The sequence below is a fragment of the Pteropus medius genome, unplaced genomic scaffold, assembly GCF_902729225.1.
Source record: "Pteropus medius unplaced genomic scaffold, Ma_sr-lr_union100, whole genome shotgun sequence".
Lineage (NCBI taxonomy): Eukaryota > Metazoa > Chordata > Mammalia > Chiroptera > Pteropodidae > Pteropus > Pteropus medius.
The window spans coordinates 3,789,234-3,805,824 of NW_024341894.1; the positions used below are offsets into that span (position 1 = coordinate 3,789,234).

General features: G+C 49.5%; 2 protein-coding genes across 4 annotated transcripts in view; both read right to left on the reverse strand.

Moving 5' to 3' along the window:
- Nucleotides 1–8,456, reverse strand: part of CCDC180 (coiled-coil domain containing 180) — a 56,023-nt gene extending 47,567 nt beyond the window's left edge. The window contains exons 1-4 of the mRNA XM_039856138.1: nucleotides 8,100–8,456; nucleotides 3,615–3,685; nucleotides 3,292–3,382; nucleotides 1,831–2,021 (exon numbers count right to left, since the gene is read on the reverse strand). Of these exons, the coding sequence (XP_039712072.1) occupies nucleotides 1,831–2,021; nucleotides 3,292–3,360 (260 nt within the window). The 5' untranslated portion in view covers nucleotides 3,361–3,382; nucleotides 3,615–3,685; nucleotides 8,100–8,456. The remainder of the gene's footprint in view (nucleotides 1–1,830; nucleotides 2,022–3,291; nucleotides 3,383–3,614; nucleotides 3,686–8,099) is intronic.
- Nucleotides 8,457–8,630: 174 nt separating this feature from the next.
- The window catches only part of LOC120597611 (stimulated by retinoic acid gene 6 protein-like), a 33,044-nt gene continuing 25,083 nt past the window's right edge, over nucleotides 8,631–16,591 (reverse strand). The window contains exons 11-17 of one of the 3 annotated variants that reach the window (XM_039856189.1): nucleotides 14,990–15,071; nucleotides 14,606–14,654; nucleotides 14,034–14,151; nucleotides 13,130–13,249; nucleotides 11,717–11,880; nucleotides 10,855–11,001; nucleotides 8,631–10,144 (exon numbers count right to left, since the gene is read on the reverse strand). In XM_039856189.1, the coding sequence (XP_039712123.1) occupies nucleotides 9,996–10,144; nucleotides 10,855–11,001; nucleotides 11,717–11,880; nucleotides 13,130–13,249; nucleotides 14,034–14,151; nucleotides 14,606–14,654; nucleotides 14,990–15,071 (829 nt within the window). In that variant the 3' untranslated portion in view covers nucleotides 8,631–9,995. The remainder of the gene's footprint in view (nucleotides 10,145–10,854; nucleotides 11,002–11,716; nucleotides 11,881–13,129; nucleotides 13,250–14,033; nucleotides 14,152–14,605; nucleotides 14,655–14,989; nucleotides 15,072–16,591) is intronic. The other 2 variants (XM_039856170.1, XM_039856180.1) reach the window with 2 other exon arrangements.

Below are 16,591 nucleotides of genomic sequence, written 5' to 3' on the forward strand. Positions count from 1 at the left end.
AGAGGCCCCACCCTGCATGAATGAACACATAAATTGACTGGATTTGGCTGGCTGAATTTCCAAGAGGGGAACCCAGAGAGAGGCTGATGCTGAGTTAGCGACCCCGGTCATTTTGAGGGTGGCAGGGACTGATGGTTTACAAACACATCTCTGTTCCTGCCACGGGCCACGGGGAGCTGTGCTCTGGATCTGCATCTAGGGCAGAGCTGGCCTTGTATACCGGTCCCAGGAGGCCAGCACGGCACAACACCAGAGCCCTTCGGGAGAAGTGCCTCTCCAAAAACACTGTCCTGCAGGGGGTGCCAAGAGCTCCAGACTGATGCTGGCTCTGGTAATGAGGATGATGGGTGAGGCTAAACCCTGGGGAAGAGGGGACCCTCAGGAGGCATAGAAAGATGTTGGTAGACCCTGGACCAGGATAAGACAGGTCAGCTGAGAGAGGGTTGGGACCTTTATGGAGCCAGAGTCATGGCCAGGCTGGGAGACCAACTTCTTGGGAGGAGGACAGAGCATAGATAGGCCTCAACTGTCTGTGCCTCTGAATCCCTGCATCAGGCACTAGGGACATGGGCTGGAGAACGCTGACCTCCAGTATGGGCTTGGGCAGCTAGTGGGTTGCCCATCTATAGGTAATTAAGGGTACAGAACATCAGAAGCCTCAGGGGACCTTTCTCTGGGAAAAGTTAAAGGTCAGGTCAGGGTGGAGACCTTTACCTAGCATTGGGTTAACCCCTGCTCTAAAGGGGGTGAAACAGAAAACAAAAGCAGGTAGAGGAGGGCTGACTTCCTGCTCCAGAGTCCCAGACCCGAGAGGGTTAATGGCTGGGCAGAGCTTGAAGAGCGGAAGGGAAGCCCAGCTTCTGCTACGTTCTCCCAAGCACCTGTGAGGAAGATGCACCCGCTGCTTTCCTTCCCTTTCTTTTTTCCCTACCGAGGACTCTGAGCTCACGGAGCTGAAATGGCATGCTCAAGAATCTCAAGTTCGACTTCTGAACTTGGAAGTTCAGAAGGAACTCCTGATCTCCTGCTCCAACCCCATCTACTCTCGTCTCAGGAAATGGCACCTCTGCTGTGCATTCAAGCATGCAGGCCAAAGACCTAGGATGCTCAGGGCATCTCTCCTTCCATTCAATCCATCACCTGGTCCATGGGTTCTGCCTCCAAAATACACCTGAGGTGCCCTACTCTCCCTTTCACGGTCCCACCAAGCTTACATGGACTGCTGTGGCCTCTTCCCTGCTGCTCCTTGCAGCTCCCCAGATTCTGCACACGGCACCCTGGAGGCCTTAAAACTGCAAATCAGCTGATCACTTTAGTAATGTCCAAAATACTGCCTATGGCCTACAAGCCTCTCCTAGCCTCATCTCTAGCCCCTCTCCCCAGGCCCACTGACTTCTTCAGCCTCCTGGAGTGGGCCGAGCCCACCTGCCTCAGAACCTTGCCCCATGCTTTCCTTCTCTTACTCTCTGATCTCAGTTGAGGCCCTTCCTTAGAGAGCTTTCCTGACTCCTGTCCCACCACCCATCTTCTGTGTCAGAGGAACCAGCTTACTTATTTACCGTAGAGGCCTCAAATTCCAGGAGGGTGGGATCTTCATACCTAGTGCCTGGCCCTAGACGCTCCATCAATAATTACTGAGGGGGGAGGGGAAGGAAGGGAAGGAGAAGCAAACAATCCTGCAAAGTAGGTGTTTTTACCTCCCTCTTTCAGTGGAGGTACCTAGGACTTGATTCCTACCTGGCATTCATCTTGTGTGAGCTCTTTTCGAGTTTTCGAAGGTTCTGATGCACCCCCAGTATGTGGGGGTGTGGCCTGAATGGCAGGACCTACCTGTAGAGAACAGGGTTTTCCGTGATCCAGTCATTGGGTAGGCTGTGCACCCACTTCCGCTGCCGAGGAGACATCATCTCCCCTTCAGGAATATCCACCTTCTTTATCAAGGGCTTGCTGCCATTCTTTGGGGTCATGGAACGCTCTGCAGCAGGCTTCCTAGAGGCTGCCAGGGATTGGACCAGTTGCACCTGAATCCACGGAAGATCTAGGTTGGTGGGGGGTGGAGGAGTCAGAGTGCAGACTCCTCAGCACCCCTAGTCTGTGTCATAGAAGGTCAAGTTGGAACCGGCCAGCAGGAAGGCATTTTGCAGGGGAGCTTTCAACCCCAGACAGGGTACAGCATACACAGGGGGTTCTCCATTCCCCATTACAGCCATTCAGCCACTTCTAGGAAGGCATCTCGTAAATTTTAATGAGGACCAAGATGCTCATCCCAGCAGTTTTTATAATCACAAGGAATTAGAAAAATGGAATTGTCCAGTAATAGGGAACTGGCTGAGTAAACATGGTATCCCCCTTCAATAGAATGTTAAGCATTTATTAAAAATAAGTCTTAGGATTGTTTATGACATGGAGAAATGCTTATGGTATACCATAAAACATATTAATTAAAAGCATAAATTAAGAAGTATAATCAAAATTATACAACATTATCTCAAAATTTTAAATGCATAGAAAAATGACTGGGAGAAAAATATGCCAAACGGTTAAGAATGGTGTGTTGTTTCCTGGGGGCAGGATCATATGAATAATTTATTTTTTTGGTTTCTTTGTCAAGCCTTCTACAAAGAGCACTATTTAGGGCTTGAAGCAAGAATGCAAATTATTTTTAAATAAGCAGTACAAAACTTCAAAGGAAGGATTTGAGTCTGTGCATTTCTTTTAAGTTATATTTTGTCTGTACAACCATACAGGCAATTCCAACAACGTATCTGGTTGTCAGGAGGGTGTCACTTTAATACATTATGGGAAATCCTAGATCAACAACTAGGCAGCCACTAGTACACATCACGAAGTACACAAATGTCCACTAATGTGATATTCTGTTAACAGAGAAAAAGCAGTTTTCAAAACACGAGTTTAAAATCAAACCTGGTTTTTAAACAGAAAAATTAGAAATACTTTTACGCGTAGGAAAAAGACCAGGGCATGCAGTGATTAATTCTGGCTATTTCTGAGTCATTTAAATTTAATTACATGACTTTCAAGTGAGTCATTTCAATTTAATTAAAACTTTAAATTTTCTAATTTTCAAGAATAGACATTCTAATTTTATATTCCCACGTTTTAAGAACTAATAAGAATTTTCAAATCAAAGCAACTTTCGAAGCCCTTATTTCATTAGATTCCCAGGCAAAGAAGCCTTCAGAGGGAGGAAGGTTTGAGGGAAGCAAAATTTAGAGAGCACAGGAAAGTTTGGGAAGCAGGAAAAAGGAGGACAGCAGGACAGACATATACCTCAGCCTCGAAGATCTGCTGGTAGACTTTCCCGCTGGGGACCTGGGTCACCTTCCCCACTGAGGACATCGCGGCCGCTGGCTGGACGCCCCTGTCAGGAAGCAGTTATCCAGGAATTGGGTCTGCGGGTTCTGGAGGTTGAGAGATCAATGCCCTCCCACTCCTCCTAAGGATAAGCCCTCCCCAGAGGACAGAACCCTGCAGGTAGCCTGGGGCCGTGGCCTCTCTGCTCTGTGAGAAAGCATCTAGCCTGTCTTCAGCCTCAGAGTTTTTATTTTAAACAAAAAGACTGGAGGGGAGGAAGAAGCAAAAAGGAAACAAACCTTAGGCAAGAACTGAACTCACGGAGAAGGCTGGCTGGCCCAGTCGCCCAGTCGCGCAAATCTGAGAGGGACTTTGAGGCAAATTATAATAAATGATTATTGTTTGTTCTTCACTCTCCCAAGCTCTTCTGGGAAAAGTCAACATGCCCAAGGTGTCAGCTGAGATTTCAACCCAGTCTTAAACCCCCAACCTGGCATCGAACGCGGTTCCAGGACTCTCTCCCCATCCCTTCCCGGAGTGGACACAAGGAGGGGTAAGTGGAGGGACAGAGCAGCCTGACTCTGGCCAAGCTAATTAGCGAGCTATTGTATGCTAAGACCGGCACACTCCTCTCAAACCCCACTGCCAACCCCTGCTCTCAGCCCCCCAAGGAGCAAAAACAGCCCCTGGACCTCCCCTCTGAGTCCGGCCGAGTGGAGGGCAGCCCTGAGCCCAGGGACCCGGCTTCATCAAAACCTGCAGAAAGCACCGCTCAAGTCAGCCAGGGACTGTCCAGCTTCAACTGCAAGTGGACACACTTCGTCTCCAAGGCAACGAGGGAAGGCAGCCCCGTTGGCCCCGCCCTCACTTCCTTTCCTACTGGGTATCAGGGTTGCCCTTAGCAACTGGAGCGCGCACGCTCCTCCCCCCAACCTCCTACGTGGAGTTGTAAAACTATTAGTCAACCCCTTCCCTCTAGGCCAGTTCCTCCGTGCAGAGGTTATCTCAGGGCTGTCAGGAGGGTTCAGAGCAGCACACTAAATGTTCTGAAAACTAGTAGGAGACAGGAAACGGAGCTCTGAGCCATTAATTATGGTCTAGAAAATCCATCCTATCTTTGCCTTGACTAAAACCAACCTGTGCTGGGAAGCAGCAGAATAATGCTTAACTATAAGAATCAGCATCTCTAAGAGAGACTGTGTCTTTCTCAGTTTCTCAATTTTGAAGAAATTGAAGGGGTCAGAATTCAGACCCCAAGGTTTGATGGAGTTATGATAAAAAGGCTAATTTATATGGCCCTTTGAATTCATCTACCATTGCCACCTAATCCTCCTAAAATTCAGCTCTGACCTTCCCACTGTCCTGCTCAGAAGGCCCTCACCAACTCTGCAGCCCTTACTGAATCCAGCACAGTCCCTAGATGACCACAGAGGCCCCCACATCTGGTTGCCACCCTGACTCTCCCTGCTTCAGCAAAGTCCTCACTCTTCCTGCATATGCCCCTGCCACCCTGCCCTTCCTCATCCTACCCCTGTCTGCCTCATCTGCCTGTCCCACCCATACACATCCTAAACCCACCCATACTTCCATTCCACTACCAGTTACGAGTACCTCATCCACTCAGCCTGTACCACCCATATCACCTTCCTCAGCCTGTCACCTCTCCTCTCTCTGAGCATGCTTATATGTTGGTTGCTGTCAAATACAGGAGTTCAGAGAAGCCATCGAAGGTGTTTGTTGCAGGACAGATATGTCTCTCTAACTTTTATTCAGCTTGGATTGCCTTTAGCAGAAGGCTGTTCTCAGAAAGCCAGGCCCCAGCTGCTGATCCTGTCTTCACTGCCTTTCCAAGGAAAGGGGCACCCTGCTTGCACCAGTGATGGGCACTGCAGGGGAATCCCACAGGCCAGGCGGACAAAAGGGCTGCCTTGGGTCAGAATGGCTGGATGAGGGACAAATAGGTGTGCATTCTGCAACTCCCCTCTCTGCCCCTATAGCAGTCACTGTTAATCACAGGATTTTTGCCTGGGTGTCTAGTTGGCAATGACATGTGCCCTAGATAGCTTTTAAGTCTGGGAAACTGATGGATTGATTCTTAGTGGATCCTTCCTGAATAAAAGTCATAAGCTTCATGTAAAAGAGGAAGCAAAGTGTTACCACCTTGTGCCCTGGTTACCCCTTACACTGTCAGTCAGGAGGACACCTCTGGAGTCTCCTTCCTGAGTGGATAAAGACTGCTGTGCAAAGGGGTGTCCGAGTAAAGCCATTGGCACGGCCCCAGGCCCAGCCGGCGGGGCAGAGACCCCAGTGGGGGTAGGGTAGGAAGGCATTGCTCAACCAGGCTCCGGAGACACCCATCCCTTTCTATCCATGGCTCGGCCCAGCTGGGGACCTAGACACACATCGAGAGCCTAGAGGACAGGACTCTGGTCAGTGGTGGGGATGAGGCAGGGTGAAGGCAGCTGGGATGGGGCCTCTGGCTAGAGAGAAAGCAACTTTTTCTCTGTGGGGCTCTGAAAAAGTCACTGCCCTTCTTTGGGCCTCTGCCTCATCTGAAAAACAGAGGGTGATAATCCTGTGGTGCAGGCCTCACAGCGTGGTGGCATGGTTCAAGAGAAGAAAGGAATGTGCTGGAGCTTTCTGCCCCAATCTGCCTACAGGTTTGAGGGGAGAACAATGATGACAGTAATAAGACATGAAGTCCTGGGAGACCTTGCGAGGTAGGTGGAATTCTCACACTTTCCAGATAAGGAAACAGGCCCAGGGAAGCCAGGCCCCAGGCCCCAGGTCACACACTGGAGCTGGAATTGTTCTAGTATTAAGAGCACACGGCAGGGCGGAGTAGCATTGGCAGCGACTGGGGTCAGATGTCCAGGGTCAGAGGAGATTAAAAGTTCTGGGGGGAATGGGGTGAGGGGAGTGTGGCCTCAGTGACCCTGTCCTGGATCCTGGCAGCAGCAGCCTTGCAAGTGTACGATCCTGGAGATGATCCCCTAGAGAGCCCAGAAGAGGCAGCAGCAGCATCAGATGAGTGTGCCTGTGGGGTCAGAGGTGGGGGGCTCCTCCCTCCCAGCTGGAGGCCTCCAGACTAAGGGAGAAGGGGCTTCCTCCCGCAGGCCTGCCTCCTGCTGCCACAGCGCCTGACATCCTCCCTTATAAGTGACCGGGAAGAGGGCCTGAAGAGCTGGGTGCAGGATTGATTTGGGGCCAGGGAGGGGCCCTGGGATCACATATCCTGTGATTTGCCAAAAGCAGACCCAGGGAGGTGATCAGGAGGAGTCTGGTTTTCTTGGAGCAGGAGGGAACGCAGAATTGAGGGAGGCTGCTAAGGGTTCTAGGGAGCTCCCCATGGGCCAGGAGGTTGAGGGTGAGTTTTCAGGGGAGGGTAGCGGGGACATCTGAGAGTAGGGGCTCACCACTGCTCCCACTCTGATTGCTGTGTCCTTCCTTGGCACATTCTTCCCTGACTTGGCGACGCGGACACTGTGATGGAGGGTTATCCGGAGGTGAGTGAGACTGAGGGTGGGGCAGCAGGAACCTGGATCCTGAGACTTGGTAGGAGAGGCCCCCACACTAAGCCCTGGGTTCTCGGCACTTGGCAAACCTCCTTTCATGACAGCCTCATAGCCACCCCTCTGAGCTGGGAGGCCATGCCTGTCTTAGGGATGAGTGAACGGAGGCTTCGCATAAGACACCCGTGGTTCCCCTGACCGGTGAAGCAGTAGAGCTGTCTGAATGCAAAGCTGCGGGAGGTTTCGTTGGAGTTGGACTCAACTTCTCCCTCAGACAGTGCCCACGGAGGAGAGAGAGGTTAGGTTCCTCCAAGTCAGGTAGCACATGAGTGGCTGACTGGTTCCTTCCTGCCTGAGGCCTCCCCGTTTGTCATCAGGGAGGGTTGGCCTAGCTGGGCCCTGAGCCTCAGCTCCCACATTCTCCCAACTCTGGATCCTGTCTGGCCTAGGTCCCAGTCCTGTTTTCTGTGTGTGCCCTGCCCCCTAGAGGATCCTGAGATAGTGCAACGTGAGAAGGGGTGAAGATGGGGGACTAGTTGTGGGCTAGAGGGCTCCTTCTGATGGACCTGGCTCTCTGCTTCCCAGGGGAATCAGGTCAACCTCCAGAAAAGGAACAAGGTGAGCAGCTATGGCACTCACTGCAGGGGATGGTAGGGAAGTGGAATTCAGAGACCCCCTAGGAAAGACACTCCTTGCTCCATCTCTGCTTCTTACATTTATTGGAAGAGTTTCATAACATAAACTCTGGAGCCAAGGGAGAAGTCTGTAACTGCCCTCATCCGACTCCTGCCCAGCCTTACCTCTCATTCTCACTAAGCTGTTCTGTATCCTGAAACCAGGCCCCAAATTGCTCCTCAGGCTTGAGACTGTAATAATTTGCAGCCACCTAGAGCAGCATGATCTCTCATCATTTTTTTTGTTCCTGGGCCAAAGGGATGGATAGGCTGCCAACAGGGCCTGGATAGATGCTGCAGGGGCCTCATTAGGGGTGAGGAGGGAGTGAGGGGGCTGGTCCTGGGTCTTCGCACATATGGAAACCCTCCATCCCTGAGAGTAGGACCATCTAGGTCCTAACTGTCCTTAGATATGGGTAAAGAGCCCCTCCCCCAGGAAGTTGTACTTGATGCCAGCCTACGCCCGTAATTTAATGGGTCTCCTACTTCTCTGCATGTGGAAAGGACAAGGCCAAAGGAAGATAATCTGCACATGGGCTAAGGGCAGGCAGGATTTTCCATCTATAGTCCCTCTAGGGGCCCCATGATTATTCTTTACCTAGATTTGAAGCCCTCTGGGATCCTTGTCCATGACCTCTGAATTCCTGCTTGTTTCACATCCAGGGGAAAGACTGGTGATGTATCTTTTAAGGCTACAGCTGGGCCTCATTCCATAAACATTCATGCTACCTATGAACAAAGATTTCCAGCATCCCTGCCCACACAATTCTTTTTAAGACAAATTCCCTAGAGGACCCCAGACTCTCTGTCAGGGACATCATTGCCACTTCTCCCTGGCTGGGACCTGGTAGATCGTGAATGAGTTCTGCTTTGCCAGGAAAAGGGTCCATATACTTGGTCACAGAAAGACCCCCACACTCTCCTTTTCTAACCAAGGTGAATTCTGGGGCCAAGTTTATTAATAGGTCTATAAGCAAAGGGCTGGTGGGTGTAGGTTCTGAGATTCAGCAGTAATTTGCAAGAAAACTACCTCAGGGGAGACCATTACGGGCCCCTTTCTTCATGGAGCTGAGCATAGTGAGAGGTGGGCAGACATTAATCAGATCACCACAAAGTATAACATTACAAATAGCCATGATTGATATTTATTGAGAATTCGGGATATCTCAGGCACGAGCTTAGGAGTGTTCATATGTATTAACTCATTCTATTCTCAAAATAATTGTGGGTGTTGCAGGTATTACCACTTTTTATATGTAAGGAAAGGAAGCACAGAAAGGCAAAGTAATTCAGCCAATGTCACACAGCTAGGAAGTGGTGGTGTGGGGTTCCCAACACTCTGAGTCCCAGTTTTCTCAGTTTTTCTAAAAGTGGAATGACAAAACTTAGCTGTGGAGATCAAGTTAAAGGAAATGTCTGGCAAACACACCTAGCAACAGGACTGGGTTTACAGTCCTGTAATAATGATTACTGAAATTCGGTGGCTCTGTAAGGTGGATGGGGACTTCCCTTACCCTGTTGGTGGGTCCTCCTGGCGTTTGCACAGGCTTCATGAGTGACTCTGAATGGTCAGACTTTGTATAAGTCCCAGGCCACCAGAGACCTCATGTATGCGTGTGAAGAATTTGGAAGAAGTAGTGGGCCCTCTGCACAAAGAGAAATGGCCAGGCTCCCAGCCTGGCATCTGGGCCTCCTTGGATGGTCTAACCAGGCCCCAGCACCCTGCACTGCAGACACCTGAGGGCTCACCCTCCTTAAACATGCTTGTGTCTTTCCTTCCCCCGTACCTTTGCTCTTATTGTCCCCCACCTAGAATACCTGCATAGCCTGTCTATGCCTCTTCAGTTTTCCCAGGGGATTCCCCGCTTGCCAGAGAGAATTTGTACATCATCTTTGTGTACAGGTCACTTCTGATCTGTTCCTCATCCCATTTGGCTGCGGCAGAGAGAGCTCAGTGTGTGCCTGCTCACCCTACCAGATTAGAGTCTGGATCATGGATTTCCTTCTCTCTACCACAAGGCCTGGAAAGGAGGAAGCAATGAGGACCATACTTTCCTCCAGAGGAAAACTGCATCCGATGGTTAAAGAAAAATTGCATCAGAAGAACAAGGACACAAGGCCTTTCTGATATAGAAATCTAACCACCTCTTCAGTGATACAGAATTCTGCCCTGTGGTCAAAACTATGTGCTTCTCAACATGGAATTCCCCAAGGCTGCCCGCTAACTATGGAGAGCAGACATCATGGTTGGGCAAAGTTTGTTCAATAGACATTCTTTTTAGTTCTTGATCTTTTTGCCTAGGGAGCAAATTAGACCTGAGACTTCATTGTTCAAGTCAGATGCCATCCCATGAGCGGCTGGTGCTGTGTGCCATCCACGTGGACAGTGGCTGTGCATTCCATGTACTGCAAGGGCAGCTGCTGGATAGCCTGGGTCTTCTCTCGGGGGGGCAGTCATCCTGGAATGGCCTTGGAGCAGTGTCGGAGGTCAGTGTCAGCTCTCTGAGCAAGTCAGCAGAGTCTGGGTAAACTCCCGGGAGCCATGACTTGGTTTTGATTTTCTGAGCATGACCAGTCTGGGGTTGTTGATCAGAGTCTGCAGCAGGAGCCACCTTGTCCTAGACCTAGCTGAGATGCGGTGACCTAGGATAGAATCAGAGCAGCTAGACTAGGGGAAGAGGGCAATTCTCTCTGTCCTTCTCAGAGGCTGTAAGAAAAACTGCCCAGGAAGTGTGAAGTGTGGGATAAAAGTGAGAGAAGAAGCTACACCAGAACTCCTGGGGACATGAAAGTGACTGGAGGGATGTGTGTTTGTCCCACAGAGCTGGGTGTTATCTGTAGTGTTAGGAATAATGGTGAACACAGTCCAGATTGGTGCTGACAAGACATGGCTAACTGGGGGCTTCCCAGCAGAAAGCAGAGCAGAATAATAACGGTGGGAGGGGTGGGAGTAGACAGTATAAAGCCTTGAGGGGACAGGAGTTGGCGGCCACGAGAGCTGCAGTACGTACAACTGAGCACCATCTTGGAGGGCACCTGGCCTGAAGCCTGGGATATGCATGGAGTCTCAAAAACTGGGAAATGGAAGACTCAGCAGAATTAGAGCTCATTTCTGGGAACAAGGGAGGAGTCCAGTTAGAAGGACAAGGACACAAGGCCTCAGGGGTCCCCTTACCAGGCTGACTGGGACCTAAGGCTCTTTATCTCCTGGGTAGAAGATTCCCCAGGGCATGGAGTGCGGAGGAAGTGGGGCAGGGAAGAGGGAACCTGGACATCTCAGGGATCCCAGAAAACCCGTAGGATACCTGTTTCCTGGTATCCAACCCCAGGATAGGTTCAGAAAGGAGACTCACCTGGCGACTGATTTAGGTACCCATATTTGATGGCCTGCTGCAGACTTCTCTCCCTGTGGCCTGTGATCAGGATGTGACAAAAGCTGACGAGCACCGGGTTGGTATGATAATGGTCCACAAAGAGCATGCCAATCCAAGCCCTGAACCCTGCAATCCAGAAGGCAAGCCAGGCTATGCAGCACATCCCAGGGGGGCCCAGCTTATGCTTTTTATGACTTAAGTGTAGCATCGCTTTGTTCCTAAACTGTTCCCATGTCTTCGCTGAGAATCTAGAAAATTAAGTATAAAGAGCTGAAAGACTTCTTAAAGATCACATTCTAATCTGTCCATTTTATGGAGAACTAGAAGCTCAAAGGAGCTAGGAGCCACTGTGGCTAATATGGAGAAGCCATCAGCCTTATAATGAATGAATGTGTGAATGAATGGGCACAGGCCAGAAATAGAACAAAAACGATTTTTGCTTTACAGAAATGGCTTTGATTTTGGAGTATTTCAACTGAACAGACTGTTAACGAAGTTTCCAACTAATAACCAATAATTCTTAGATGTGATCTTTCTCAAAATTTTCAGGGCCATGCGTTCATAAATTATCTTCTCACTGTTCAGATCGAATTCCATGATCTCTTACTGCCCACCGTTATACCTCCAAGGTCTGTCAAATACACAGGTATTTAATAGCCTGAATTCCTTCTGGCGATTGGGCTAAATGTTTTCTTTGTTCCTATTCAGTGTTCTAGCCTCCTTGGGAAGATCAGCTCTAAGGACCAGTGAAGAGTGAACTCTAGGCCTCTGCTACTCGACCTCCAGGCAGCTTCTACAAAGGTGGCAAGTCCAGCCCTCTGCAGAGGTGTAGGCCACTTACCCATGTCTGCTCTCTCGTAGCCACTCTGCATGATGGTCCTGTCGATGCGGGCGATCAGCCACGTGCCCAGGATGCAGCTGGTGAGCAGCCTGGAGAGGCAGGCGCTCAGGCCCAGCAGCACGTTGTAGAAGAACAGAAAGTAGCTGAAGTTGTGGAACACTTTCCTGCAAGTGAAAGCAGGTGGAGGGGTGGCACCCTTTCAGTATGAGAAAGTGGCCAAGCAGGAGGACTCAGGGCACCCCCAGACCTATGGTCGAATCCTATATCTCCCGGCTTCTAGTGGTATGATCCTATGTTGTACATGGGAACTGACTGTCCCGACCTCACAGCACTGGTGCGAAGCCTGGCTGAGACAGAGCATGGGGGACTCTGAGCATAGTGCAGGACGAATGTTGGTGGCAACTGTAATGTCTGATGGGATCCTTGAGTTTTGAGGACTCTTGTATGATAAGAAATCTCACGTGGCCACAGCTGGTTTTGTGGTTATAACAGAGGTTGTGGCTTTCCCACTGTCTGTTGTAACAGTGACCTGTCCCCAGCTGGAACTGCTCCAAGTCCTCCAGATGAAATTTCCCAAATGACCACTTGATCATGTGGCTTCCTGTTGCCTATGGGGATAAAGCCCAAACTTGCATCTTGAATTTCTGGGCCATCTTTGAGAGGGCCTCTTCTGGCATCGTTACCTTGTGCCCCTTCCCTGGACCTCACCATCTAAGGCTACTGCATGGCCACCATATCGGATTCTCACTTTTCGTCCTGCCCTTTCATGGCTTTCCACCTTCACCTGTGCAGTGCGGGCTGCCAGCCATGCGGGTCCTCATCTCCACCTGTAGGAATCCTAACATCCCGCTGACCTCGGCTGAAACCTCCCACGTACAGCGGCGTTAACCACTCCTGCCTCTCCTCCTATTACTCGTGTTTCTCTTGTAATCCTTGCACATCCTCTGGAATCTACCGACCCTGGATATCTGTGTCTGTCAGCTCCAGTGGAACACGAGCTTCTCAGAGGGGATATCTCTTTATCCTCAGTGCTCATGTTTTCTCCATGAGTGAATGGCTTTGAATTAATGAGTCAGAAAAAAATTACCACAGGCCAGGTGCTATTGTTCTAAGTTCATATTTGAACACATTTTATCTTCAGAATGCCTTTGAGGTATGCACAATTGTTTGTAAAATGAGGAAACTGAGGTTGACAAGTGTCTAGTAAGGTCATGCAAGGTCACACAGCTCGGAAGAGCAGAGCCAGAATTTGGACCCAAGCAGTTTGGCTCCAGAGCCCCCTCTGGAACCGCCACCCTTCGCCCTCTCAGAGAGCGTAGGGTCCACCAAAGAGCCTGTCAACGATGAAGAGAGAGGAACGAGAGACTGCTGAGGCCAAAGTCCTACCACCGCCATTCCCTTCTCTGCCCTCACCTGTTGTTGAGCGCCAATGGCTTCTGCTTGTCAGCTGTGCCCATCTTCGGCTGCAGGAAGAGGCTGGCAGCGACCCATACCTGCAGGATCATGAGACCCAGGACGATGGATATGGTGAGGCTGAAACACAGGGCGAGACCATCCTGAGGTGGCCTTGTCCACTCTTCACCAGCCCTTCTCGAATGCCCAGTGGAAAAGAGGAGTGAGATGACCCGCAGGGCCCACAGGAGCATGAGCTCTGTGCTTTATGCCTATAGAGCGTTCGCACGCCCACTGTGCAGATGAGAAAACTGAGGCTCCCAAAGGGGAGATGACTTTCTTAAAGGCACATGGTCAGGTCTTCTGTCTCCAGACCACAACTCCAGATTTAATTATGTCCTTTTGTCCAGGGGTGGCAACTGGGATGAGTGGTTCAACAGCATGGGGATCGAAGAAAGGAATGGGATTTTCAGAAGAGCTCATGAATGCCATGCAAGAGTGGACAGGGCAGGCTCTGCCCCAGACTCACAGATAGCTCTGGGTGAGTATGGAAGCAAGGAGCTCAGAGCAGGGAGGTCTCCAAAGAGCATCAATGAGCGGCAGGGTGAGGTAGTGGTTAGATGAGACTTTGCTTTCAGATTGCCCAGTTCTCAGCTATAAAACGGACATATGTGTATACCCCACAGACACAATCGTGAAGACCCCTTGAACAATGAGAGTGGAAATATTTTGTATAAATATTATATTATTTGTATAAATATTTTGAGATGAGCTACTATTTTGGCCCTTCCTTGGATCAGAGCTCAGAGCCTAGGCCCAGGGATTGGTGAGAGCCAAGCAAGAAAGGGGCATTTAGAACAGCAGCTATAAGGGCCCACCAGCTCCCAGGCCCTGGGCAATGACAGAAAGCCCATGTAGCACTTACATTCCGACGCCCAGTCCTTGTAGCATCTCCAGGCTCCGGTTGTGGATGATGGGCAACACCAGGCTGTACATGATCGCCACGCCACACAGGGTCTGTACCACGTGGATGATGAGGTAGCCTATGGGCCAAAGGAGCTGGTTGTCACTCAAGGCCCTTTGTGGTCCAGTCACACTTGTTCCTGCCAGCAGTCTCCACTCTATCTTCCTCCTACCAGAGGTCCTGTCACCTTTGCTAATGCTGTTTCTTCTCTTTGGCATGCCTTTCCTTTTCTTCCTGTTGACTGTCTGCTCACTCTGCCAGGTGCAGTTCAAATGTCAACTCCACAAGACTGTATTCATGCCTGCCCCAGGTGTGGACAGTTACTTCCTCCTCTGGGTCACCACTGCCCTGTGGGCTCAGGACAGATGATGATAATGACCTATATGGGTATGTGATTCTCCTCCTTTCTCAAGGTCCCTCAGGGCAGGAGCTAGGGCTGTCTCTGCCTTGCCTCTCCTCCCTACCCGCACGAGGACTCCACAGGTGCCCAGGACACGGGTGTTGAATTGAATGGGTCACATGATGGCACTTACCCCAAAGAATGTAGGCTATTTGCCAGCCAGAGTACCTTGCAATGGCCACCTAAAATTTAAAAAGTAAAGGGGTCTCAGAGGGGAGAAAACCTTGATCACCTCTAACATGTGTCCAGCATTCCTGTCTCATCTGAGATTCACCCACTGACCCACTGAGGCAAGAGTTGTGACTGTCCTCATTTTACAGAAGAAACCAACTGATGGCCGCGTGGAGAGAATGACTGTCTTGAGTCACCCAGCAGCAGAGTGTACTAGGATTGAGGTCTCTGGATTCCCAGTCTGAGGGTCCTTCTCCCCCAGCATGCTGCCCCGTCTGAGGTGCAGGGGAGCAGGTTTTGATAAATCATTTAGTCTCGCAGCAGAAAGAGGCCTCTACAGACTTACCACACTCTCCGACGAGGAAGGATTATGGAACTTCAGAGGGAGAAAGTGTTTATTTCCTGCCCACAACCTCTTCATGTGCTTTCTAGAGAAAAGGCGGAAACTTAGTAATGTTCATAACGAAAGCTCCTCATGCACTTAGAGTTGAACAGCTTTAAAGGCCTGAGGAGGGAGCTCAGCTTCCCGTGTTGTCCACAGCTCATGGGATGGTTCTGATTAGCCTTAAAGATCTTAAGTTTAACATATTTTGTAAAAATAATATATAGTTATCTAGTCTTAATGGTGAATAAATGTGATAATCGAGACTGTATACGTGGCTTTTATTTTCTTCATTTTGCTCTATTTTCTTATTTTTTCTACAGTGAACATGAATTACTTATGTAATAATACCTTAGATAAAAATAGAAAAACATTTTTAATGATAGCCCCGGCTTATAACAACATAAAAGGGAATGATAAAGGGGCCATGACCGCCCACAATCCCAGCATCCCAAGAAATCACTGAATATTTTTCCCATGTGTTAGTCTACGCCTAGACTTTAGCATAAAGATTAGGTTGGTGTAGCTATGGTCACAGTCCTTATTCACATCTGGGCCCTGCTTTTTTCTTAACATTCCATCTCCAGCATTTTCCAGGATGTTTTGCAATTTCATGACCACTGAATTGGGAAGACTTAGTATGAAGTAAAGAATGTAAATATCTCACTAATAGTTTGTATATTTATTATATGTTGAAATGATGGTAATTGTGTTATGTTGAGTTAAATAAAATATATCATCAAATTGTTTTCATTGCTCTTCTTTTTAAATATTGTCTACTAGAAAATTCAAAATCGCATCTGTGGCTTTCACTGTGCTTCTGTTTGACGGCACTGGAGTAAGTGTGCTACCAGGAATACAAACACACACAGATATAGTGGCATAGAAATTTTCTGGAAGGATGCTCAGAAAGTGGATATCAATGTTAACTCTAGGGCAACAAAATAGGGTCTGAATGGAAGACTTCCTTTACGCTAAGCAATTTTGTAACATTTTTTTAAAAAGAGCTTGTATGTACGTTTGAACAATGCTAAGAAAAATAAAAATACTGGCACAGTGCTAGTGCTTCCTAGTTTGCAGTGTGGGAGGGAAGGGCCAGTCTGGACAGAAATGAGGCCTCCTCACAGCAGGTGCCTTCTCTGCCCTGTGCCCTCAGCTGCCCTCCACCCATGTCCATGCAGCCCACTCTGCACAGCAATTGTCCCTGGTTGTGGCCAAATGTCTCAGTGAAAATCTCCCAGCCTAACGAAGCAAGGAGCGAGCAGATATCTCCCTGTATCAGATAGGACACAGGACAGTAGCAGTGTCCAGTCCACCCATGAGATCCAGGGAGAAGAAAGTGAACAGAGGGAGCAAGGTAGGGTGAGGATCAGGAGCTTGGGCCCCTTCATGCCAGGAGAGTCTTCTCTTGGATGCCGACAGCAAGAGATCTACCCTTTGGGTAGCCAGATGGGAAGGATGTAAAGGCAGGATGCTCTGAAGGGGTGAGAATTGGTCTTGGGCTTCCTGTGAGCCAGTGGAAAAGTGAGTTAGAGACTGAGACAAAAAAAGAGAAAGAGAGAGAGA